The sequence below is a fragment of the Coregonus lavaretus genome, assembly GCF_964263955.1.
Source record: "Coregonus lavaretus genome assembly, contig: HAP1_SCAFFOLD_3545, whole genome shotgun sequence".
NCBI lineage: Eukaryota > Metazoa > Chordata > Actinopteri > Salmoniformes > Salmonidae > Coregonus > Coregonus lavaretus.
In genome coordinates, this window is record NW_028162838.1 from 11870 (window position 1) to 38759 (window position 26890).

Here is a 26890-nt window from a genome sequence, read left to right on the forward strand (position 1 = left end):
CTACAGGAATACTGACCTCAGAGTCTCCAGTTTACAGTGGGGATTCCCCAGGACAGCAGATAGCAGCTTCACTCCTGAATCCTTCAGGTCATTGTTACTCAGATCCAGCTCTCTCAGGTGTGAGGGGTTTGACTTCAGAGCTGAGACCAGAGAAGCACAGCCTTCCTCTGTGACTAGACAGCCTGACAGCCTGCAAAGATTCAAATCATATTAAAACCACACTGCTATTCTTTGGTGGTGAAAATAGTGGAAGTATTTTTTTTTCAACATATTCAGATATATCAGCGTCCTGAAACCTGACATATCTATTCATAAATTAATGTATCATTATTAGAAATGACAAATTATCAAAGTATTGCTTGTAGAGAGAAAATTATAAAGTACAAATATGTATATTACAAATATTGAGTTGACTGACCAGAGCAGTTTAAAAAGCAGTATCAGTTAGATTGTATTGAGTATACAGTCCACACCATATGTAGTTTGACAGTGAAGCTAACATTTTAAATGTGGCTCTGTACTCCAGCATTTTGGATTTGAGATCAAATGTTTCATATGAGGTGACAGTATATAATGTCACCTTTTATTTGAGGGGTATTTTCATACATATCTGTTTCACCGTTTAGAAATGAAAGCACTTTATGTATCTAGTCCCCCCATTTGAAGAAGACAAACGTATTCTGACCATTTTACTTATAGTGTATTAAAGTAGTCAAAAGTTTTGTATTTGGTTGTAAACTCATTGGTTGCATTTGCAGTTTGTTTTGGTTGTGTTTTGGGTTATGTTTTGTCCAATAGTAACTGAATGGTGGATGATGACTGGAGTAATTTTCTGTCTAAGTGAGTAGATAACATGTTTCTAAACACTACTAAATTAATCCTGATGATGCCATGATAAAGAAAAATCATGAATGAATCATGAATAATAATGAGTGAGAAAGTTACAGAGGCTACAACAAAACATGCTAACCTCTCACCATTACCAATAACAGAGGGGGTATGATCCTTGTTCCTCAGTAACTTTCTCATTCATCATCATTCCCGATTCATTCATTATTATTCATAATCATAGTAGCATCCACATGAATGTAGAAGTCTTCAGAAACATCTTCTATTCTTACTGACAATACAAGTGAAGTGACTCCAAAATGACAGGACATTATTCACCATTCAGTTTCTATTGGGAAAAACATCATCTAAAACACAACTAAAATCAACTGCAAATGTTTTCAACAAGTTTGTAGAATCACAAGCTTGATGTAATCACTGTGGGTAAGGAATATGGGACCTAATACTAAACTTTTGACTACTTTAAAGCAATATAAGTGAACATGTACAAATGATTACAACGTTTTCAAATGGGAGAACTAGATACATAAAGTGCTTTCATTTCCAAACAGTAACACAGATATGTATGAAAATATCCTCAAATATGAAAAGTGAAATTATATACTGTCACCTCATATGAAACATTTGATCACAAATCCAAAATGCTGGAGCATAGCACCAAATGTAAAACTGTAAGCTTCACTGTCCAAACACATATGGTGTGGACTATGTGTGCCTGGTAAACACATGTGGATCTGGTGAACAGTTATCACTTGTTGACCAACTACAGGAATACTGACCTCAGAGTCTCCAGTTTACAGTGGGGATTCCCCAGTCCAGCAGAGAGCAGCTTCACTCCTGAATCCTTCAGGTCATTGTTACTCAGATCCAGCTCTCTCAGGTGTGAGGGGTTTGACTTCAGAGCTGAGACCAGAGAAGCACAGCCTTCCTCTGTGACTAGACAGCCTGACAGCCTGCAAGAGTAAAATCATATTCAAATCACACTGCTATTCTTTGGTGGTGAAAATATATTTTTTCAAAATTTTCAGATACATCAGAGTCCTGAAACCTGCCATATCTATTCATATATGTATATATACAGTACCAGTCAAAAGTTTGAACACACCTACTCATTCAAGTTTTTGTTTAGTTTTTTAAAAACTATTTCTTACATTGTAGAATAATAGTGAAGACATCAAAACTATGAAATAACACACATGGAATCATGTAGTAACCAAAAAAGTGTTAAACAAATCAAAATATATTTTAGATTTTAGATTCTTCAAATAACCACCCTTTGCCTTGATGACAGCTTTGCACACTCTTGGCATTCTCTCAACCAGCTTCATGAGGTAGTCACCTGGAATGCTTTTCAATTAACAGGTGTGCCTTCTTAAAAGGTAATTTGTGGAATTTATTTCCTTCTTAATGCGTTTGAGCCAATCAGTTGTGTTGTGACAAGGTAGGGGGGGTATACAGAAGATAGCCCTATTTGGTAAAAGACCAAGTCCATATTATGGCAAGAACAGCTCAAATAAGCAAAGAGAAACGACAGTCCATCATTACTTTAAGAGATGAAGGTCAGTAAATACGGAACATTTCAAGAACTTTGAAAGTTTCTTCATGTGTCGCAAAAAACATCAAGCACTATGATGAAACTGGCTCTCATGAGGACCGTCACAGGAAGAATAGACCCAAAGCTACCTCTGCAGCAGAGGACAAGTTCATTAGAGGTACCGGCCTCAGAAATTGCAGCCCAAATAAATGCTTCACAGAGTTCAAGTCACAGACACATCTCAACATCAACTATTCAGAGGGGACTGTGTGAATCAGGCCTTCATGGTCTAATTGCTGCAAAGAAATCACTACTGAAGGACACCAATAAGAAGGAGAGACCTTCTTGGGCCTAGAAACATGAGCAATGGACATTAGACCGGTGGACATGTGTCCTTTTGTCTGGAGTCCAAATTGGAGATTTTTGGTTCAAACAGCTGTGTCTTTCTGAGAAGTGCTGTGGGTGAACGGATGATCTCTGCATGTGTAGTTCCCACCGTAAAGCATGGAGGAGGAGGTGTTATGGTGTGGGGGTGCTTTGCTGGTGACACTGTCTGTGATTTATTTAGAATTCAAGGCACATTTAACCAGCATGGCTACCACAGCATTCTGCAGCGATACGCTATCCCATCTGGTTTTGGCTAAGTGGGACTATCATTTGTTTTTCAACAGGACAATGACCCAACACACTTCCAGGCTGTGTAAGGAGAGTGATTGTGTGCTGCATCAGATGACCTGGCCTCCATAATCACCCAACCTCAACCCAATTGAGATGGTTTGGGATGAGTCGGACGGCAGAGTGAAGGAAAAGCAGCCAACAAGTGCTCAGCATATGTGGGAACTCTTTCAAGACTGTTGTAAAAGCATTCCAGGTGAAGCTGGTTAAGAGAATGCCAAGAGTGTGCAAAGCTGTCATCAAGGCAAAGGGTGGCTATTTGAAGAATTTCAAATATAAAATATATTTTAATTTGTTTAACACTTTTTTGGTTACTACATGATTCCATATTTGTTATTTCATAGTTTTGATGTCTTCACTATTATTCTACAATGTTAAAAATAGTAAAAATAAAGAAAAACCCTTGAATGAGTATGTGTGTCCAAACTTTTGACTGGTACTGTATATAAATAAACGAATGTATCATTATTAACAGTAGATAACATGTTTCTAAACACTACTAAATGAATCCTTGTGTGTGTGTGTGTGTGTCCAGTGTGTGTGTGTGTGTGTCCAGTGTCTGTGAGTGTGTGTGTGTCCGTGTCCAGTGTGTGTGTGTCCAGTGTGTGTGTGTGTGTGTGTCCAGTGTGTGTTTGTGTCCAGTGTGTGTGTGTTCATTGAGTGATAGAGGAATACTGACCTCAGAGTCTCCAGTTTACAGTGGGGATTCCCCAGTCCAGCAGAGAGCAGCTTCACTCCTGAATCCTTCAGGTCATTGTTACTCAGGTCCAGCTCTCTCAGGTGTGAGGGGTTTGACTTCAGAGCTGAGACCAGAGAAGCACAGCCTTCCTCTGTGACTAGACAGCCTGACAGCCTGTAAAGATTAAAATCATATTAAAACCACACTGCTATTCTTTGGTGTTGAGTAATTATCTTTTAGAGTGAGTAGATAACATGTTTCTAAACACTACTAAAGTAATCCTGATGATGCCATGATTGAGAAAGATCATTAATAAATTATGAATAATAATGAGTGAGATAGTTACAGAGGCTACAAAAAAAATATGCTAACCTCTCACCATTAACATCAAATAAAAGGTGACATTTCGTAATGTCGCCTCATATGAAACATTCTATCTGAAATCCAAAATGCTGGAGCATAGTGCCAAATGTAAAACTGTAAGCTTCACTGTCCAAATACATATGGTGTGGACTATGTGTGCCTGGTAAACACATGTGGATCTGGTGAACAGTTATCACTTGTTGACCAACTACAGGAATACTGACCTCAGAGTCTCCAGTTTACAGTGGGGATTCCCCAGTCCAGTAGAGAGCAGCTTCACTCCTGAATCCTTCAGGTCATTGTTACTCAGATCCAGCTCTCTCAGGTGTGAGGGGTTTGACCTCAGCACTGAGACCAGAGAAGCACAGCCTTCCTCTGTGACTAGACAGCCTGACAACCTGACAGAGAGATAAGCCTAAGAATAGTAAAGCCCCCTTTACTGGCTCAAACAGCAAATTAGCAAATTAGCTCAATTAGCTTGTTACCAACCCTTAGTAAACTATTGGAAAAAATGGTGCTTGACCAGATACAATGCTATTTTACTGTAAACAAATTGTCAACAAACTTTCAGCGTGCTTATAGAGAAGTACATTCAACAAGCACAGCACTTACACAAATGACTGATGATTGGCTGAGAGAAATTGATGATTAAAATATTGTGGGGGCTGTTTTGTTAGACTTCAGTGTGGCTTTTGACATTATCAATCATAGTCTGATGATGGAAAAACGTATGTGTTATGGCTTTACACCCCCTGCTATAATGTGGATAAAGAGTTACTTGCCTAACAGAACACAGAGGGTGTTCTTTAATGGAAGCATCTCAAACAAAATCCAGGTAGAATCAGGAATTCCCCAGGGCAGCTGTCTAGGCACCTTGCTTTTTTCCATCTTTACTAACGACATGCCACTGGCTTTGAGTAATACCCCACAAGACATGCCACCAGAGGTCTCTTCTGTCCCAGAACGGACTATGGGAGGTGCACAGTACTACATAGAGCTGTCTGACTACATGGAACTCTATTCCACGTACACATGGATGTTGTATTGTAAATATGTGATAGTGGAGTAGTGGCCTGAGGGAACACACTAAATGTAAAGTGTTATGAAATATAATGTCATGTAATATTTTAAAATGTATATAACTGCCTTAATGTTGCAGGACCCAGAAAGAGTAGCTGCTGGCAAATGGGGGTCCTTAATAAATACAAATACAACTACAGGAATACTAACCTCAGAGTCTCCAGTTTACAGTGGGGATTCCCCAGTCCAGCAGAGAGCAGCTTCACTCCTGAATCCTTCAGGATATTGTTACTCAGATCCAGCTCTCTCAGGTTTGAGGGGTTTGACTTCAGAGCTGAGACCAGAGAAGCACAGCCTTCCTCTGTGAGTTCACAGAATGACAGCCTGACAAAGAGATCATCATGATTTCACAAACAAACTGTTAATTTAACACCAGTAGTGTAGAAGGACAATGGCAGATGCATTTGGTTTATTCTCTTAAACAACATATAGATTCATCTTCCGTCTCCTAGAATTGTATGGTCATATTGTTATACTAATGTGAACATCAATGCATTGATTCAATATGTTTTTCAATATATATTATATACATATTATAGTACATATTCTTTTCTAAACTGAATATTTCTTCCTGATGATTAGTACTTAAATGTCATTTTATGTACTCACAGAGCAGCTCTGGAGGCTTTGACCACTGGCAGCAGCCTCAGAAGACCTTCCTCTGATCTGGAGTATTTCTTCAGGTCAAACACATCCAGTTCCTTTTCTGAAGTCAGCAACACAAAGACCAGAGCTGACCACTGTGCAGGTGACAGTTCTTCTTCTGAGAGACTTCCTGAGCTCAGGTAGCTTTGGATCTCCTCCACTAGAGAATGGTCATTCAGTTCACTCAGACAGTGGAACAGATTGATACACCTTTCTGGAGAGGGATTCTCCCTGATCTTCTCCTTGATGTACTTGACTGTTTCTTCATGGCTCTGTGAGCTGCTTCTTGTCTTTGTCAGTAGACCTCGTAAGTGCTTCTGATTGGACTCCAGTGAGAGGCCCAGAAGGAAGCGGAGGAACAGGTCCAGGTTTCCTGTCTCACTTTGTAAGGCTTTATCCACAGCACTCTTGTAGAAGGTAACTTTACGCTTGTGTCTGATCCTCACAGAAAAGTTGCAGGACGTTGATTGAGGTTTGGCCATTAGATTCTCATTGTTGTTGATGAATGAGAGGAACACATATACAGCAGCCAGAAACTCCTGAATGCTCAGATGCACGAAGCAGTACACCTTGTCCTGGTACAGGCCACATTCCTCTTTAAAGAGCTGTGTGCACAATCCTGAGTACACTGAGGCTTCATTGACATCAATGCCAGCCTCTTTCAGGTCTTCTTCATAGAAAATCAGATTGCCCTTCATAAGCTGTTGAAAAGCCAGTTTTCCCAGTGACAGAATGCTCTCTTTATTCCAGTGTGGACCTGTCTCTTCTTTCCCAAGATACTTTTCATCCTTCTGTTTGGTATGAAACACCACAAGGTGTGTGTACATCTCAGTCAGAGTCTTGGGCATCTCTTCTCTCTTATGTTTCAGCATGTGTTCAAGGACTATTGCAGAAATCCAACAGAAGACTGGAATGTGGCACATGATGTGGAGGCTCCTTGATGTCTTTATGTGTGAGATGATTCTGCTGGCCAGGTCCTCATCACTGAATCTCTTCCTGAAGTACTCCTCCTTCTGTGGGTCATTGAACCCTCGTACCTCTGTCACCTGGTCAACACACCCTGAAGGGATTTTATTGGCTGCTGCAGGTCGGGTAGTTATCCAGAAGAGAGCAGAGGGAAGCAGATTTCCCTTGATGAGATTTGTCAGCAGAACATCCACTGAGGTTGACTCTGTGACGTCACAACAGATCTTGTTCTTCTGGAAGTCTAGGGGCAGTCGGCACTCATCCAGACCATCAAAGATGAACAGAACTTTGTACTTGTCGTAGTTGGAGATTCTTGATTCTTTGGTTTCCATTGAGAAGTGATTGAGAAGTTCAATGAAAGTGTGTTTTTCCTTTTTCATCAAATTCAGCTCCCGAAAAGGGAATGAAAATACAAATTGGACATCCTGATTTGCTTTTCCTTCAGCCCAGTCCAGAATGAACTTCTGCACAGAGACTGTTTTTCCAATGCCAGCGACTCCCTTTGTCAGCACATTTATGATAAGTTTGTCTTGTCCAGTTAAGGGTCTGAAGATGTCGTTACATTTGATTGCAGTCTCTGGTCTTGCTTGTTTCCTGGTTGTTGTCTCAATCTGTCTCACCTCATGTTCTTTATTGACCTCTCCTGTTCCACCCTCTGTGATGTAGAGCTCTGTGTAGATCTTATTGAGAAGTGTTGGGTTTCCTTGTTTAGCGATCCCCTCAAATACACATTGAAACTTCTTCTTTAGATTACATTTGAGTTCATGTTGGCAAATCACAGCAAGCTCATCTGAATGAAGAAATAACACAGAGGATATTAATATTACGTCTGTTTTAATGCCTACAGTATTCTAGGACTGTTACAACATTTTAAATTATATAATAATTTATTCGCTTAAGTGACTGTATACATGTGTAAATGTTTTCATAATGCATTACAGACTGGTGTGACTGATTATATTATTATTTTGTATTTCTCTCTCTCTCTCTCTCTCTCTCTCTCTCTCTCTCTCTCTCTCTCTCTCTCTCTCTCTCTCTCTCTCTCTCTCTCTCTCTCTCTCTCTCTCTCTCTCTCTCTCTCTCTCTCTCTCTCTCTCTCTCTCAATTAATCAACACAAAACATCCCTGCTGCTACTTGATGAGGTCTCTAGGTGTTGTGTTAAGGCTGCTACAATATCATTTAGTTACACAGCTACTTTAGCTGTACTTAAGCTACAGCTTTTAAATGTTTGCTCTAAAACAGCATTCAACATGAGGCAGACAGCTCTTACTTTTCTCCAGTGTGTCAGCCAGCTCCTTCTGGTTCATTTTCCTCAGGACGTGCAGTGTGATCTTCAGAGCCCCTTCTCTGGCACTGCTCTCCTGCTTCTCATCTTCAGCATCCACCACTTCCTTATCCTGCTTCTGACTCTCAAAGCCTTCTGGGAGTTCTGGACTAAGAATCCTCTTGAACATCTTCAGCTCCTTCTTCACAAATGTCATAATATTCTCTTTAAGCAACTGAAATAAATCAAGTAAATAAGTTAAGCAAGAGACTACATGCTTTCTCATTAACACATTAATGAATGATTGACAGATCAACTTTACTTGAGGTAAACAAAAACAAATGTACATAACAGGACCACATACACTGAATATGGAGGCCAGGTCTGTTTGATGACTCTGGGAAGACTGACTACTGAGAATCTCTGACTCTGATCTCTCCTGTTGGTTTCTGGGGACAAAACATCAGATTACATCTCCTCATCCAGGGAGTGCACACACACACACACACACACACACACACACACACACACACACACACACACACACACACACACACACACACACACACAGGTAATGTTGTGTTTAATATTGTTTTGAGTTGTGAATCGTTATAAGCTTTTTTGCCCTCCCACTTCAAATTAAACACAGAAGATCTCCGCTAAACATAGAATCACATAGTTTATCCATCTCTCTGTGACTGCCGATAAATTCAGAACAAAGTTGACTATGAATACAAAGTTGCCAATGTATTTGCAATTGATATAAACAAGGGATGTATACAATTATGCTTCAAATGAAAACCGAGATAACTAGATTAAACTATAAAACAATAGGCTATATGTTCAATCAATTTAGTTATATTAATGTTAAGGGAAGATTTGAATGGAAAAAGCTGATCTGAGAGCAGCACTCCCTTTCTTTCGATCATATCAGTATCGATACATGCTCCACCGGACATCCTACCTTGTCGTGCTGCTAATCCAGTTTCTGCTGGTCTGCCTGCGGCTATGGAAACCTGACCTGTTCACCGGACGTGCTACCTTTTCCCAAACCTGCTGTTCTCTCTCTCTCTCTCTCTCTCTCTCTCTCTCTCTCTCTCTCTCTCTCTCTCTCTCTCTCTCTCTCTCTCTCTCTCTCTCTCTCTCTCTCTCTCTCTCTCTCTCTCTCTCTCTCTCTCTATCTCTCTCCTCTCTCTCTTCTCTCTCTCTCCCTCTCTACCACACCTGCTGTCTCGACCTCTAAATGCTCGACTGTGAAAAGGCAACTGACATTTACTTCTGAGATGCTGACGTGTTGCACCCTCTATAACCACAGTGATTATTATTTGACCCTGCTAGTCATCTATGAACATTTGAACATCTTGAAGAACGATCTGGCCTTAATGGCCATATCCTCTTATAATCTCCTCCCAGCACAGCCAGAAAAGGACTGGCCACCCCTCAGAGCCTGGTTCCTCTCTAGGTTTCTTCCTAGGTTCCTGCCTTTCCAGGGAGTTTTTCCTAGCCACAGTGCTTCAACATCCGAACATGCGCTGTTCGGCACGAGACGACCGTTAGTTTCTGCCAATGACCTTCAAATCAAATTGTATTTCTCACATGCGCCGAATACAACAGCTATATACACTTTACCGTGAAATGCTTACTAACGAGCCCTTTCCCAACAATGCAGTTAAAAAGTAAGAAAAATTAGCTAAATAAAAAAAGGAAATAGTAACATAATGATAAAACAATAATGAGGCTATAAGGAGTACCAGTACTGAGTCAATGTGCAGAGTACCAGGTAGTTGAGGTAATAACTAGACTATATACAAGGAGTACCAGTACTGAGTCAATGTGCAGGGTACCAGGTAGTTGAGGTAATAACTAGACTATATAAAAGGAGTACCAGTACTGAGTCAATGTGCAGGGGTACCAGGTAGTTGAGGTAATAACTAGACTATATACAAGGAGTACCAGTACTGAGTCAATGTGCAGGGGTACCAGGTAGTTGAGGTAATAACTAGACTATATACAAGGAGTACCAGTACTGAGTCAATGTGCAGGGGTACCAGGTAGTTGAGGTAGTAATGAGGCTATAAGGAGTACCAGTACTGAGTCAATGTACAGGGGTACCAGGTAGTTGAGGTAATAACTAGACTATATACAAGGAGTACCAGTACCGAGTCAATGTGCAGGGGTACAAGGTAGTTGAGGTAATAACTAGACTATATACAAGGAGTACCAGTACAGAATCAATGTGCAGGGGTACCAGGTAGTTGAGGTAATAACTAGACTATATACAAGGAGTACCAGTACTGAGTCAATGTGCAGGGGTACCAGGTAGTTGAGGTAATAACTAGACTATATACAAGGAGTACCAGGACCGAGACAACGTGCAGGGTACCAGGTAGTTGAGGTAGTAATGAGACTATATACAAGGAGTACCAGTACTGAGTCAATGTGCAGGGTACCAGGTAGTTGAGGTAATAACTAGACTATATACAAGGAGTACCAGTACCGAGTCAATGTGCAGGGGTACCAGGTAGTTGAGGTAATATGTACATGTAGGTAGGGGTAAAAGTGACACGTCAATCAGGATAGAGATTACATCTCCTCATCCAGGGAGTGCACACACACACACACACACACACACACACACACACACACACACACACACACACACACACACACACACACACACACACACACACACACACACACACACACACACTCACACACACACACACACACACACACACACTCACACAGGGAATGTTGTGTTAGTTTAATTTTGTTTCAGGACTATGAAAATGGAAAAAAGGATTAGCCTATGGATTATGACATCAACAAAGATAAATGGTAAAATGGGAGAGGAGAAATGACTAGAGACAGTGTTGTTTAACTCACTGACCATGACCCATGAGTTCTTCTTACCTTTGTTCAGTAGAAAAGTCTCCCTCTCTAAAGAATATAGGTGGATGCATAGACTTGTCACTCTTCATGGACACACAGCTGGGTACAGGGGAGGCTGGTCTCTCCTGCTTGATTGGGCTTCAACACAACAGAGACAAACATTACATCTCTCATCTACTCTGAGCTCAGATGGGGAAACAAGAATTTCATTCCAAAACGCTATATATCCATTTTCAGAAATGTTCGTAAATTAGCTTTTATTGTTTGAAGAAATCATGAAAGAGATTGGTGTTTTTTCACCATCTAGTCATGGCATGGGGTTGTTCAATGACAGACATGTATTTGTTTAAAATCTATCACTTGATGGTTTCATTTCAGAGAGACAAATAATCATGTTTTTTGCAAAATGCTGGAGAGCTCTTCTTTATCTACAGTGGTGTTACTTTGGCAGATAATGTCACCCATCTAAATAAATAGTATATATATAGGACGTGTTTTTCTCTGGCTGGAGGTAAGTAGGTAAGTAGGTAAGTAGGGGTAAGCTACATGTAGTGTTGAGTAAAGCTTAACCATGTATTAGATCGTAGGTAGGTAGTTAGCTGTAGTTAGGTATTGTATTTATTGTAGGTTAGTATTATTGTTGTTATTGTAGCTTTACGTGGGTAATTTGTGGGTTAGTTTCGAGGCATGAGGCTAGCTAGCTAGCGGGTAGCTATTGGTAACGATTAGCAACGCTGGAGAGCTGGTTCCAACGGTAATGTACTCCTACCCAACGTTTAACTTTTGCTTAACCATGTATTAGATCGTAGGTAGGTAGCTAGCTGTAGTTAGGTATTGAATTTATTGTAGGTTAGTATTGTGGTTGTAGTAGCTTTCCATAGGTAATTGTGGACTAGTATCGAGGCACGAGGCTAGCTAGCTAGCGGGTAGCTATTGGTAACGATTAGCAACGCTGGAGAGCTGGTTCCAACGTTTAATTATTATTATTATTATTATTATTATTTTTTTTTGCTGCGTTGTGAAGGGAACTCGACACGGACTTGAATTGTCTGTTTGGTGTGCTGACACACTCTTGGCAGTTTGTTGTGGCCAGGTGTTGATGCTAAGTTGTGTGTTAATGGATGCTAGCTTGCAGGTTGGCTACGGCGTCATAGCTAGGCTTCGTGGGTTGTTGTGGGTAGTTACTGTGTCTTGGCAGTGTCCTCGGCCGTGCCAGCTGTAGCACGAAGCTAGCTAGCTAGCCGTTCTTCAAACAGAGTCGACACAGTGGCCATTGCTAGCTACCCAACATGACCATTTGGCTGTACTGTAGTAGCTAACCACAATTTACTTGTCCTAGCTAGCCAACGTCTAATCATTGCTGCGTCATATAAGGAACTTGACACAGACACGAATGATCTGTTTAGTGTGATATCACAATATTGGTGGTTTGTTGTGACCAAGTGTTGGCGCTAAACGGTGTGTTATTGTTATTGGATGCTAGTCTGCTAGTTGGCTATGGAGTCATAGTAGGCTAGCTGAACAAAGTGGGTTGAGTCTACTCCTTTAAACATTGAACCGCTGTGGTTCACAACAATTCTGATTTCCAAAGGCGGAAGTTGGGAGAGTTTTTGTTCGGGTGGTTCAGTGAAACAATTTTAGTTTCCGAGCTAGAAGATTTGGTGAGGGAGGCCCTGCTCTCTCCACTCCCAGATGCTTAGCCCATTTCATTCCGATCTCCTCTGCATTTTTGTAGCCATTTGCTACAGCCTGTCAACTATGCCTCTGCCTATCCCTGTTCTCTCCTCTCTGCACAGGCTACACAAACGCACCACACCGCGTGGCTGCTGCCTCTCCAATTTGGTGGTCCCTGCACGCACCACCCACGTGGAGTTCCAGGTCGCAGGCAGCCTCTGGAACTGCCGTTCTGCTGCCAACAAAGCTGACTTCATCCCAGCCTATGCCAACCTCCAGTCCCTCGACTTCCTGGCGCTGACGGAAACATGGATCACCACTGAAAACACCGCTACTCCTACTGCTCTCTCCTCGTCTGACCATGTGTTCTCGCATACCCCGAGAGCATCTGGTCAGAGGGGTGGTGGTACAGGAATCCTCATCTCTCCCAAGTGGACATTCTCAATTTTTCCCCTAACCCATCTGTCTATCTCCTCATTTGAATTCCATGCTGTCACAGTCACTAGCCCATTTAAGCTTAATATCCTTGTCATCTATCGCCCTCCAGGTTCCCTTGGAGAGTTCATCAATGAGCTTGACGCCTTGATAAGTTCCTTCCCTGAGGATGGCTCACCCCTCACAGTTTTGGGGGATTTCAACCTCCCTATGTCCACATTTGACTCATTTCTCTCTGCCTCCTTCTTTCCACTCCTCTCCTCTTTTGACCTCACCCTCTCACCGTCCCCCCCTACTCACAAGGCAGGCAATACGCTTGACCTCATCTTCACTAGATGCTGCTCCTCTACTAATCTCACTGCAACTCCCCTCCAAGTCTCCGACCACTACTTTGTTTCCTTTTCTCTCTCACTCTCCTCCCACACTACTCACTCTGCCCCTACACAGATGGTAATGCGCCGCCGCAACCTTCGCTCTCTCTCTCCCACTACTCTCTCCTCTTCCATCCTATCATCTCTTCCCTCTGCTCAATCCTTCTCCCTCCAATCTCCTGATTCTGCCTCCTCAACCCTCCTCTCCTCCCTTTCTGCATCCTTTGACTCTCTGTGTCCCCTATCCTCACGGCCGGCTCGGTCCTCCCCTCCAGCTCCGTGGCTTGATGACTCATTGCGAGCTCACAGAACAGAGCTCCGGGCAGCGGAGCGGAAATGGAAGAAAACTAAATTCCCTGCCGACCTGGCATCTTTTCACTCCCTCCTCTCTACATTTTCTTCATCTGTTTCTGCTGCTAAGGCCACCTTCTACCACTCTAAATTCCAAGCATCTGCCTCTAACCCTAGGAAGCTCTTTGCCACATTTTCCTCCCTCCTGAATCCTCCCCCCCCCCTCCCCCCCTCCTCTCTCTCTGTGGATGACTTCGTCAACCACTTTGAAAAGAAGGTTGACGACATCCGATCCTTGTTTGTTAAGCCTAATGACACTGCTGGTCCTGCTCACACTGCCCTACCCTATGCTTTGACTTCTTTCTCCCCTCTCTCTCCAGATAAGATCCTGCGACTTGTGACTGCAGGCCGCCCAACAACCTGCCCGCTTGACCCCATCCCCTCCTCCCTTCTCCAGACCATCTCCGGTGACCTTCTCCCCTACCTCACCTCGCTGATCAACTCATCCTTGACCGCTGGCCATGTCCCTTCCGTCTTCAAGAGAGCGAGAGTTACTCCCCTTCTCAAAAAACCAACACTCGACCCCACTGATGTCAACAACTACAGACCAGTATCCCTTCTTTCTTTTCTTTCCAAAACTATTGAGCGTGCCGTCTTTAGCCAACTCTCTTGCTATCTCTCTCAGAATGACCTTCTTGATCCAAACCAATCAGGTTTCAGGACTGGTCATTCAACTGAGACTGCTCTTCTCTGTGTCACAGAGACTCTCCGCACTGCTAAAGCTAACTCTCTCTCCTCTGCTCTTGTCCTTCTAGATCTGTCTGCTGCCTTTGATACTGTCAACCATCAGATCCTCCTCTCCACCCTCTCCGAAATGGGCATCTCCGGCGCGGCTCACTCCTGGATTGCGTCCTACCTGACCGGTCGCTCCTACCAAGTGGCGTGGCGGGAAGCTGTCTCCGCACCACGTGCTCTCACCACTGGTGTCCCCCAGGGATCGGTTTTGGGCCCTCTCCTTTTCTCCCTATACACCAAGTCACTTGGCTCTGTCATATCCTCACATGGCCTTTCCTATCATTGCTACGCTGACGATACACAACTAATCTTCTCCTTTCCCCCTTCTGATCACCAGGTGGCGAATCGCATCTCTGCATGTCTGGCAGACATATCAGTATGGATGACGGATCACCACCTCAAGCTGAACCCTGGCAAGACGGAGCTGCTCTTCCTCCCCGGGAAGGACTGCCCGTTCCATGATCTCGCCATCACGGTAGACAACTCCGCTGTGTCCTCCTCCCAGAGTGCGAAGAGCCTAGGCGTGACCCTGGACAACACCCTGTCGTTCTCCGCCAACATCAAGGCGGTGACCCGCTCCTGCAGGTTCATGCTCTACAACATTCGGAGAGTGCGACCCTGCCTTACACAGGAAGCGGCGCAGGTCCTGGTCCAGGCACTTGTCATCTCCCGTCTGGACTACTGCAACTCGCTGTTGGCTGGGCTCCCTGCCTGTGCCATTAAACCCCTACAACTCATCCAGAATGCCGCAGCCCGTCTGGTGTTCAACCTTCCCAAGTTCTCTCACGTCACCCCCCTCCTCCGCACACTCCACTGGCTTCCAATTGAAGCTCGCATCCGCTACAAGACCATGGTGCTTGCCTTTGGAGCAGTGAGGGGAACGGCACCCCTGTACCTTCAGGCTCTGATCAGTCCCTACACCCAAACGAGGACATTGCGTTCATCCACCTCTGGCCTGCTGGCTCCCCTTCCTCTGCGGAAGCACAGCTCCCCCTCAGCCCAGTCAAAACTGTTCGCTGCTCTGGCACCCCAATGGTGGAACAAGCTCCCTCACGACGCCAGGACAGCGGAGTCACTCACCACCTTCCGGAGACATTTGAAACCCCACCTCTTTAAGGAATACCTGGGATAGGCTAAAGTATTCCTTCTAACCCCCCCCCCCCCCCCCAAATTGTAAAGTGGTTATCCCACTGGCTATAGGGTGAACGCACCAATTTGTGAGTCGCTCTGGCTAAGAGCGTCTGCTAAATGACGTTAATGTGCCCTTGAGCAAGGCACTTAACCCTAATTGCTCCTGTAAGTCGCTCTGGTTAAGAGCGTCTGCTAAATGACTAAAATGTAATGTAAATGTAAAATATATATATTTAGCAGACGGTCTTATCCAGAGCAACTTACAGTTAGTGAGTGCATACATTATTTTTATTTTTCATACTAGCCCCCCGTGGGAATCAAACCCACAACCCTGGTGTTGCAAACGCCATGCTCTACCAACCAAGCTACATCCCTGGCAGTCATTCCCTCCCCTACCCTGGGCCAATTATGCGCCACCCCACGAGCCAGGGCAATTAAGGAGTGGCTCCGTAAGAAGCATCACAAAGTCCTGGAGTGGCCTAGCCAGTCTCCAGACCTGAACCCAATAGAAAATCTTTGGAGGGAGCTGAAAGTCTGTATTGCCCAGCGACAGCCCCGAAACCAGAAGGATCTGGAGAAGGTCTGTATGGAGTAGTGGGCCAAAATCCCTGCTGCAATGTGTACAAACCTGGTCAAGACCTACAGGAAACGTATGATATCTGTAATTGCAAATAAAGGTTTCTGTACCAAATATTAAGTTCTGCTTTTCTGATGTATCAAATACTTATGTCATGCAATAAAATGCAAATTAATTACTTAAAAATCATACAATGTGATTTTCTTTTTGATTTTCTTCTTTTAGATTCTGTCTCTCACAGTTGAAGTGTACCTACGATAAAAATTACAGACCTCTACATGCTTTGTAAGTAGGAAAACCTGCTAAATCGGCAGTGTATCAAATACTTGTTCTCCCCACTGTATCAATTTTCAGAAATGTTCGTAAATTATCTTTTATTGTTTGAAGAAATTATGAAAGAGATTGGTGTGTTTTGTCAGTAGCTAATCATGGTATGGGTTGTTCAATGACAGACATGTATTTGTTTAAAATCTATCACTTGATGGTTTCATTTCAGAGAGACAAATAATCATGTTTTTTTGCAAAATGCTATATATCTGCCTCACTCACAGAGAAATAAGTAGTACTGCTAGGTTTTACACAGTAATAATATATCTGCCTCACTCTCAGAGAAATAAGTAGTACTGCTAGGTTTTACACAGTAATTATATATCTGCCTCACTCTCAGAGAAATAAGTAGTACTGCTAGGTTTTACACAGTAATAATATATATCTGTCTCACTCTCAGAGAAATAAGAAGTACTGCTAGGTTTTCACACAGTAATAATATATATCTGCCTCAGTAGTACTGCTAGGTTTTACACAGTCAAATGTGGCCGACCTGCTCGATTCGAACTTATGTAGCAAAATTTGAAATTGTGTTTTTTACATTGGATAAAAGTAGAGACTCAGCTAGAAAAAGGTATATAATACACTACAGTTGAGGAACAATGGGAAAGTAATTCTGCTTTGAAAGATGATAAACTTGTAACCTCAATTTTGAGAAAATGGCCTTTGAAAGTTTTGGTTCACCTACTGGAGAGCTCTTCTTTATCTACAGTGGTGTTACTTTGGCAGATAATGGCACCCATCTAAATAAATATTATATATCATTTAGCAGACAGTCTTATCCAGAGCGACTTACAGTTAGTGAGTGCACACATTATTTTTAATATTAGCCCCCCGTGGGAATTAAACCCAAAACCCTGGCGTTGCAAACGCCATGCTCAACCAACCAAGCTACATCACTGCCGGCCATTCCCTCCCCTACCCTGGACAACGCTGGGCCCCACGAGTCTCCCGGTCGCGGCCGGCTACGACAGAAACTGGATTCGAACCAGGATCTCTAGTGGCACAGCTAGCACTGCGATTAAGTGCCTTAGACCACTGCGCTACTCGATATATATGATATACATATATATACACTGCTCAAAAAAATAGGGGGAACACTTAAACAACACATCCTAGATCTGAATGAATGAAATAATCTTATTAAATACTTTTTTCTTTACATAGTTGAATGTGCTGACAACAAAATCACACAAAAATTATCAATGGAAATCAAATGTATCAACCCATGGAAGTCTGGATTTGGAGTCACCCTCAGAATTAAAGTGGAAAACCACACTACAGGCTGATCCAACTTTGATGTAATGTCCTTAAAACAAGTCAAAATGAGGCTCAGTAGTGTGTGTAACCTCCACGTGCCTGTATGACCTCCCTACAACACCTGGGCATGCTCCTGATGAGGTGGCGGATGGTCTCCTGAGGGATCTCCTCCCAGACCTGGACTAAAGCATCCGCCAACTCCTGGACAGTCTGTGGTGCAACGTGGCGTTGGTGGATGGAGCGAGACATGATGTCCCAGATGTGCTCAATTGGATTCAGGTCTGGGGAACGGGCGGGCCAGTCCATAGCATCAATGCCTTCCTCTTGCAGGAACTGCTGACACACTCCAGCCACATGAGGTCTAGCATTGTCTTGCATTAGGAGGAACCCAGGGCCAACATGCACCAGCATATGGTCTCACAAGGGGTCTGAGGATCTCATCTCGGTATCTAATGGCAGTCAGGCTACCTCTGGCGAGCACATGGAGGGCTGTGCGGCCCCCCAAAGAAATGCCACCCCACACCATGACTGACCCACCTGCCAAACCGGTCATGATGGAGGATGTTGCAGGCAGCAGAACGTTCTCCACGGCGTCTCCAGACTCTGTCACGTCTGTCACATGTGCTAAGTGTGAACCTGCTTTCATCTGTGAAGAGCACAGTGCGCCAGTGGCAAATTTGCCAATCTTGGTGTTCTCTGGCAAATGCCAAACGTCCTGCACGGTGTTGGGCTGTAAGCACAACCCCCACCTGTGGACGTCGGGCCCTCATACCACCCCCATGGAGTCTGTTTCTGACCGTTTGAGCAGACACATGCACATGTGTGGCCTGTTGGAGGTCATTTTGCAGGACTCTGGCAGTGCTCCTCCTGCTCCTCCTTGCACAAAGGCGGAGGTAGCGGTCCTGCTGCTGGGTTGTTGCCCTCCTACGGCCTCCTCCACATCTCCTGATGTACTGGCCTGTCTCCTGGTAGCACCTCCATGCTCTGGACACTATGCTGACAGACACAGCAAACCTTCTTGTCACAGCTCGCATTGATGTGCCATCCTGGATGAGCTGCACTACCTGAGCAACTTGTGTGGGTTGTAGACTCCGTCTCATGCTACCACTAGAGTGAAAGCACCGCCAGCATTCAAAAGTGACCAAAACATCAGCCAGGAAGCATAGGAACTGAGAAGTGGTCTGTGTTCACCACCTGCAGAACCACTTCTTTATTGGGGGTGTCTTGCTAATTGCCTATAATGTCCACCTGTTGTCTATTCCATTTGCACAACAGCATGTGAAATGTATTGTCAATCAGTGTTGCTTCCTAAGTGGACAGTTTGATTTCACAGAAGTGTGATTGACTTGGAGTTACATTGTGTTGTTTAAGTGTTCCCTTAATTTTTTTGAGCAGTGTATATATATAGTTAACTAAATGTATGGTGTTTTTGGTTTATGTCAGTTTCATTGTTTGTTATGCTATAAATTGTTATGTTATGGTTTTAAGTGGTAAAATGAACTAGAAAATGTCATATTTTGAAATTCTGAGTAATTACTACTTTAGTAACACCACCACTCCCCCTCACAGGAAAACTCCTGCACACGCTTTTTACTGTCCCTTTCCACACTGCTAACGCAAGAGGAACGACTGAAAAAGCATTTAAGATAAGATTACTGTGAAATAATATAATGATGATTCATGTTTATTATTACCTGTTTTTATGGTCATGTTTTGAAATTATACTTCATTAATATAACAATTATCAATAAGCCTGAACAGTAATTTAGTCACCTCTGGTCGAGAAAAACGTATTTTCCTAGTATATTCATTGTCAGATTCATCAACCAGCAGCGAGCACTCTGCCTTCTAGCACAAGCGAGGGGCATGTTGAGGTACATTTGCTAACCGCGAGGGTTGCATGATGTAATTTATTGGCCGGCTGGAAGACGCACTCTTGTCTTTTCTATTCTGAGGTTGTTTACTCCCAATATCAGATATTAAGATCATGTTTTATAATGCATGTATACTAGGGTTGAGGTTAGCGCATCTGACTAGTGATTATTTATCAGGGGTTCAACACCTGCTATAGTCACAATTTAATTGCTCTTCCAAAAGCATCACAGGCCTAATACGAGATATATAGCTAACTAAAGTAATGAGTGACCACTTTAGAAAATCATGGGACATATAGTATTTGGTTGCCTGCTATTTTATGTCAATCATATTGCTGCTTGTAGCCTATAACTGATGCTTCGTGGTCTTATGCTGCCATCTATGGGAAATATTTAGCAATTAAAAGTTATTAATTAATGTAGACATTGGTGAGGCAGCTGAGAAATAAAGTGTATTTCAAATATGTCTTATTTATCAAGCGTTCTACCTTTCAATAATAAATAGCATAAAATAACTAATAAAAAGAAAGCGCCAGAACTGTGCAGTCAAGAAGATAACCTTTGTGTCCGTTTCATTGTATTACTACAGGTATGTAATAGCACGTTTAAACTTTCTAATGTCGAAAGAACATGTCATACCATGTTTGGTAACACATCCGTTAAGGTATTATCATGTTTGGTAAAGGTTTGATGTGTTAGTTTTGTGTCAAACCAAGTAAGTGAAAGAACGTGATAAAAACTATTTTACAAGTCACATAGCTAGAGATTTTTCGTTTGTCTGAGTGAATGTACATAATTTTCTAATTTTAGTTTAATAAATAATCAATTTATTTGAGATTATTGAATTCCCATGCTGGTAAAATGGCGGCTACTCTCGGTCAGCGTCGACGGACTTAAGTGAGGACAGTGCGGGTGCATCAGAGAGACAATTTCACGGTCGCACTACTGTTTTGAAGCTGAATGTAATGATTATCAGTTTTCTACATGTGTACTAATATTCAGACACATTCACTAGTTGCTGTCTTTATCAATAAATGTTGCTATGGTGTGAACAGGAAATACAATTGTTTTTTGATTGAAGTAATACAGTGAAGACAAGGTTCTTCAGGAAATTAGCACACAGTGCTGTCTAAAACAAACTGTAACCTTGTACTAAATGGATTTTGAGTCATTTATGCATTTATCTACTATAGGTTACTGTAGTAGCTAAATACAATATACTTATGCTAGCTAGCCAACGTTTAATTATTGCTGCGTTATGAAAGGAACTAGACACGGACACGAATGATCTGTTTAGTGTGTTAACACACTATTGGTAGTCTGTTGTAACCAAGTATTGGTGCTAAACTGTGTGTTATTGGATGCTAGCATGCTAGTTAGCTATGGTGTCATAGTTAGGCATCGTGGGCTGTTGTGGGTAGTTACTGTAGGTTGGCATTGTCTTCGGTGTAGCACGAAGCTAGCTAGCTAGCCGTTTTTCGAACAGAGTCAACACAGTAGCCATTGTGTGCTGTACTGTGGCAGCTAAATACAATATATTTGTGCTAAGCTAGCCAACGTTTAATTATTGCTGCGTTATGAAAGGAACTAGACACGGACACGAATTATCTGCTTAGTGTGTTAACACACTATTGGTGGTTTGTTGTGACCAAGTGTTGGTGCTAAACTGTGTGTTATTGGATGCTAGCATGCTAGTTAGCTATGGTGTCATAGTTAGCTAGCTGAATAAAGTGGGTTGAGTCTACTCCTTTAAACATTGAACCACTGTGGTTCACAACAATTCTGATTTCTAAAGGTGGAAGTTGGGAGAGTTTTTTGCTCGGGTGGTTCAGTGAAACAATTATAGTTTCTGAGGTGGAAGTTTTGGTGAGGGAGGCCCTGCTCTCTCCTCTTCCAGATGTTTAGTTCATTTCATTCCGATCTCCTCTGCATTATTGTAGCCATTTGCTACAGCCTGTCAACTATGCCTCTGCCTATCCCTGTTCTCTCCTCTCTGCACAGGCTACACAAACGCCTCACACCGCGTGGCTGCTGCCTCTCTAACCTGGTGGTCCCTGCACGCACCCCACACCTGGAGTTCCAGGTCTCAGGCAGCCTCTGGAACTGCCGTTCTGCTGCCAACAAAGCTGACTTCATCCCAGCCTATGCTAACCTCCAGTCCCTCGACTTCCTGGCGCTGACGGAAACATGGATTACCACTGAAAACACTGCTACTCCTACTGCTCTCTCCTCGTCTGACCATGTGTTCTCGCATACCCGGAGAGCATCTGGTCAGAGGGGTGGTGGCACAGGAATCCTCATCTCTCCCAAGTGGACATTCTCAATTTTTCCCCTAACCCACCTGTCTATCTCCTCATTTGAATTCCATGCTGTCACAGTCACTAGCCCATTTAAGCTTAATATCCTTGTCATCTATCGCCCTCCAGGTTCCCTTGGAGAGTTCATCAATGAGCTTGACGCCTTGATAAGTTCCTTTCCTGAGGATGGCTCACCCCTCACAGTTTTGGGGGATTTCAACCTCCCTATGTCCACATTTGACTCATTTCTCTCTGCCTCCTTCTTTCCACTCCTCTCCTCTTTTGACCTCACCCTCTCACCGTCCCCCCCTACTCACAAGGCAGGCAATACGCTTGACCTCATCTTTACTAGATGCTGCTCTTCTACTAATCTCACTGCAACTCCCCTCCATGTCTCCGACCACTACTTTGTTTCCTTTTCTCTCTCGCTCTCCTCCAACACTACTCACTCTGCCCCTACACAGATGGTAATGCGCTGCCGCAACCTTCGCTCTCTCTCTCCCACTACTCTCTCCTCTTCCATCCTATCATCTCTTCCCTCTGCTCAATCCTTCTCCCTCCAATCTCCTGATTCTGCCTCCTCAACCCTCCTCTCCTCCCTTTCTGCATCCTTTGACTCTCTGTGTCCCCTATCCTCCCGGCCGGCTCGGTCCTCCCCTCCAGCTCCGTGGCTCGATGACTCATTGCGAGCTCACAGAACAGAGCTCCGGGCAGCGGAGCGGTAATGGAAGAAAACTAAACTCCCTGCTGACCTGGCATCTTTTCACTCCCTCCTCTCTACATTTTCTTCATCTGTTTCTGCTGCTAAGGCCACTTTCTACCACTCTAAATTCCAAGCATCTGCCTCTAACCCTAGGAAGCTCTTTGCCACATTTTCCTCCCTCCTGAATCCCCCCCCCCCCCCCCCCTCTCTCTCTGTGGATGACTTCGTCAACCACTTTGAAAAGAAGGTTGACGACATCCGATCCTCGTTTGTTAAGTCTAATGACACTGCTGGTCCTACTCACACTGCCCTACCCTATGCTTTGACTTCTTTCTCCCCTCTCTCTCCAGATAAAATCCTGCGACTTGTGACTGCAGGCCGCCCAACAACCTACCCGCTTGACCCCATCCCCTCCTCTCTTCTCCAGACCATCTCCGGTGACCTTCTCCCCTACCTCACCTCGCTGATCAACTCATCCTTGACCGCTGGCCATGTCCCTTCCGTCTTCAAGAGAGCGAGAGTTGCTCCCCTTCTCAAAAAACCAACACTCGATCCCACTGATGTCAACAACTACAGACCAGTATCCCTTCTTTCTTTTCTTTCCAAAACTATTGAGCGTGCCGTCTTTAGCCAACTCTCTTGCTATCTCTCTCAGAATGACCTTCTTGATCCAAACCAGTCAGGTTTCAGGACTGGTCATTCAACTGAGACTGCTCTTCTCTGTGTCACGGAGGCTCTCCGCACTGCTAAAGCTAACTCTCTCTCCTCTGCTCTTGTCCTTCTAGACCTGTCTGCTGCCTTTGATACTGTGAACAATCAGATCCTCCTCTCCACCCTCTCCGAGCTGGGCATCTCCGGCGCGGCTCACTCCTGGATTGCGTCCTACCTGACCGGTCGCTCCTACCAAGTGGCGTGGCGAGAAGCTGTCTCCGCACCACGTGCTCTCACCACTGGTGTCCCCCAGGGCTCAGTTCTAGGCCCTCTCCTTTTCTCCCTATACACCAAGTCACTTGGCTCTGTCATATCCTCACATGGCCTCTCCTATCATTGCTACGCTGACGATACACAACTAATCTTCTCCTTTCCCCCTTCTGATAACCAGGTGGCGAATCGCATCTCTGCATGTCTGGCAGACATATCAGTATGGATGACGGATCACCACCTCAAGCTGAACCCTGGCAAGACGGAGCTGCTCTTCCTCCCGGGGAAGGACTGCCCGTTCCATGATCTCGCCATCACGGTTGACAACTCCGTTGTGTCCTCCTCCCAGAGTGCGAAGAGCCTTGGCGTGACCCTGGACAACACCCTGTCGTTCTCCGCTAACATCAAGGCGGTGACCCGCTCCTGCAGGTTCATGCTCTACAACATTCGAAGAGTACGACCCTGCCTTACACAGGAAGCGGCACAGGTCCTAATCCAGGCACTTGTCATCTCCCGTCTGGATTACTGCAACTCGCTGTTGGCTGGCTTCCCTGCCTGTGCCATTAAACCCCTACAACTCATCCAGAACGCCGCAGCCCGTCTGGTGTTCAACCTTCCCAAGTTCTCTCACGTCACCCCCCTCCTCCGCACACTCCACTGGCTTCCAGTTGAAGCTCGCATCCGTTACAAGACCATGGTGCTTGCCTATGGAGCAGTGAGGGGAACGGCACCTCTGTACCTTCGGGCTCTGATCAGTCCCTACACCCAAACGAGGGCATTGCGTTCATCCACCTCTGGCCTGCTGGCTCCCCTTCCTCTGCGGAAGCATAGTTCCCGCTCAGCCCAGTCAAAACTGTTCGCTGCTCTGGCACCCCAATGGTGGAACAAGCTCCCTCACGACGCCAGGACAGCGGAGTCACTCACCACCTTCCGGAGACATTTGAAACCCCACCTCTTTAAGGAATACCTGGGATAGGATAAAGTAATCCTTATACCCCCCCCCCCACCCCCCCCCCCCCCCAAAAAAAAAAAATTGTAAAGTGGTTATCACACTGGCTATAGGGTGAATGCACCAATTTGTGAGTCGCTCTGGATAAGAGCGTCTGCTAAATGACGTAAATGTGCCCTTGAGCAAGGCACTTAACCCTAATTGCTCCTGTAAGTCGCTCTGGATAAGAGCGTCTGCTAAATGACTAAAATGTAAATGTAAATGTAATAACAGAAAAACTAACAGCAAAACGCTTAGAAAGGTTTTGATTAACAAAATAATCAAAATGCTATTTAGTACTATAATTGTATTGACTAAGTACTATAATTGTATTTACTAAGTACTATAATTGTATTTACTAAGATAATATTATTACTAAACTAGTTTCTAAAAGTGTTCTAGGCTACCCTACCGTAGAAGTAGGGGTTAGGGTTACGGCTAAAATAGGTTATAAGTAGGGTAAGAGTTTCTGTATAGCACTTTGTGACATCTGCTGATGTAAAAAGGGCTTTATAAATACATTTGATTGATTGTTAGGTTTAGGGTTTTATGGCAAAAAACTGTATGGGTTTATGGCACTCTTGCTCCTCCTTGTAATCCCACCCTTCTGCTACTCTCAGCCCCGCCCACCTATCTACGTAGAACATCCTCTTTTGATTTCCACCTGCCATATTTTTTTCAACTGCGCTGTGATTTCTTACATGCATTTTTAACCTTTCTAGTCGCATAGTATCCACAGACTAAATTAAAGGTCAATGTTTTTCATAAGAGCATTATTCTAATTTTGATTGACTGACTATGGTTTTCCAAATCCCCAGCACTGCTATTTCTAAGGATAATTTTTTATGAATATTGGGATTTTTCAACCATTCCTGAATTATATTCTTAGCTAAAAAATATTCCTATTTAATAGTAGTAGCCATAATTCATAAATGACACCATGCAGGGTTCTATATGGAACCATTTTGGTTCAGTGAAGAAGAACCTCTAGCGTTCTGATCAAAGAACCCTATAAAAGGTTTCTATATAGAACTTTTAATGGTTCCATATATTAAGCAAGCGATATAACCTTTTTTGGTTAAAACAGGAGTGAAGAGTGTGTTGATTTGACGGTAGTATTGTCAAAATTCCGCTTGTAACAACGATCAGAATTAGTAAAAACAATAAGGTTCTGCATGACATCATATTAGACATGACACAATCATTAGACAATGATTGTGTCATGCAAAACTTCTATAGATGTGTGTGTATGCTGGTAAAGATGTGTGTGTATGCTGGTAAAGATGTTTGTGTGTGTGTGTGTGTGTTTGTGTGTGTGTGTGTGTGTGTGTGTGTGTGTGTGTGTGTGTGTGTGTGTGTGTGTGTGTGTGTGTGTGTGTGTGTGTGTGTGTGTGTGTGTGTGTGTGTGTGTGTGTGTGTGTGTGTGTGTGTGTGTGTGTGTGTGTGTCTGCTGGTGAGACATCCACATATCACAGTCAAATATACAGGATACAAACATTTCATTACAGCTATATAGCATTTTGCAAAACAAAAATCTATTAATTAAAATCTTAGAACAACAATATTTGACAGACACATGAAGGTACCCATAAGCAATCATTTCTGATGTAAAATAACAAACGTGAAAAAATTGTGGATATAACGTTTTAGAAATAAACTCTTTATAAATTCTTAAACTACATTGTCATCTTACCTCTTAGCTTTGGTGTCATGTTCCCTAGAAAGAGTCATTTTAGAGGCAGGGCCCCCCTCCTCTCTCTCCCCAGAGAGACTCATTTTAGAGGCAGGGCCCCCCTCCTCTCTCTCCCCAGAGAGACTCATTTTAGACCACTGACCCCTAAACAGAGATGCAGCATGTTGGTTGTGGGGAACACAGTGACAACTAATTCTAGAATGTCTAACAGACACATCCAAACAGTCAGATGATTTAATGCAATCACATCAACATGTAGTCATGACTGATATTTTTCACCTTTTCTCCATGTAGTGGAACTAATAATAATAATAATAATAATAATAATAATAATAATAATAATAATAATAATAATAATGTCTCACTTTCTCTTGTAATAATTCCACTCATTCTAGTGTGTTGCTTTGTTCAACAGGTCTGATATTATTATACTATTATTGAATTTAATTCATAATATCAATGTTAAGAAAAGTACGTTCAGGTTTCATACCAAATTACACAGGAAGCAGGAGCTCATTGTAATTTTGAAAACAACAAATGTTATGATATTTTGAAAGATTATTTAGAACTATGATACATTAACATTTTTACAAATTGTAAAATAA

General features: G+C 43.3%; 1 protein-coding gene across 1 annotated transcript; it reads right to left on the reverse strand.

Moving 5' to 3' along the window:
• On the reverse strand, positions 1-26412 carry LOC311118787 (NLR family CARD domain-containing protein 3-like; the record flags this gene model as incomplete). Its single annotated transcript, XM_084193568.1, has 10 exons — positions 26286-26412; positions 10970-11086; positions 8421-8505; positions 8063-8291; positions 5790-7581; positions 5331-5504; positions 4325-4498; positions 3738-3911; positions 1629-1802; positions 1-190 (listed from the first exon to the last, which is right to left on the reverse strand). Exons 1-10 carry the CDS (start codon positions 26366-26368, stop codon positions 1-3), a joined length of 3192 nt encoding a protein of 1063 aa, XP_084049694.1. The 5' UTR covers positions 26369-26412.
• Positions 26413-26890: the final 478 nt, after the last annotated feature.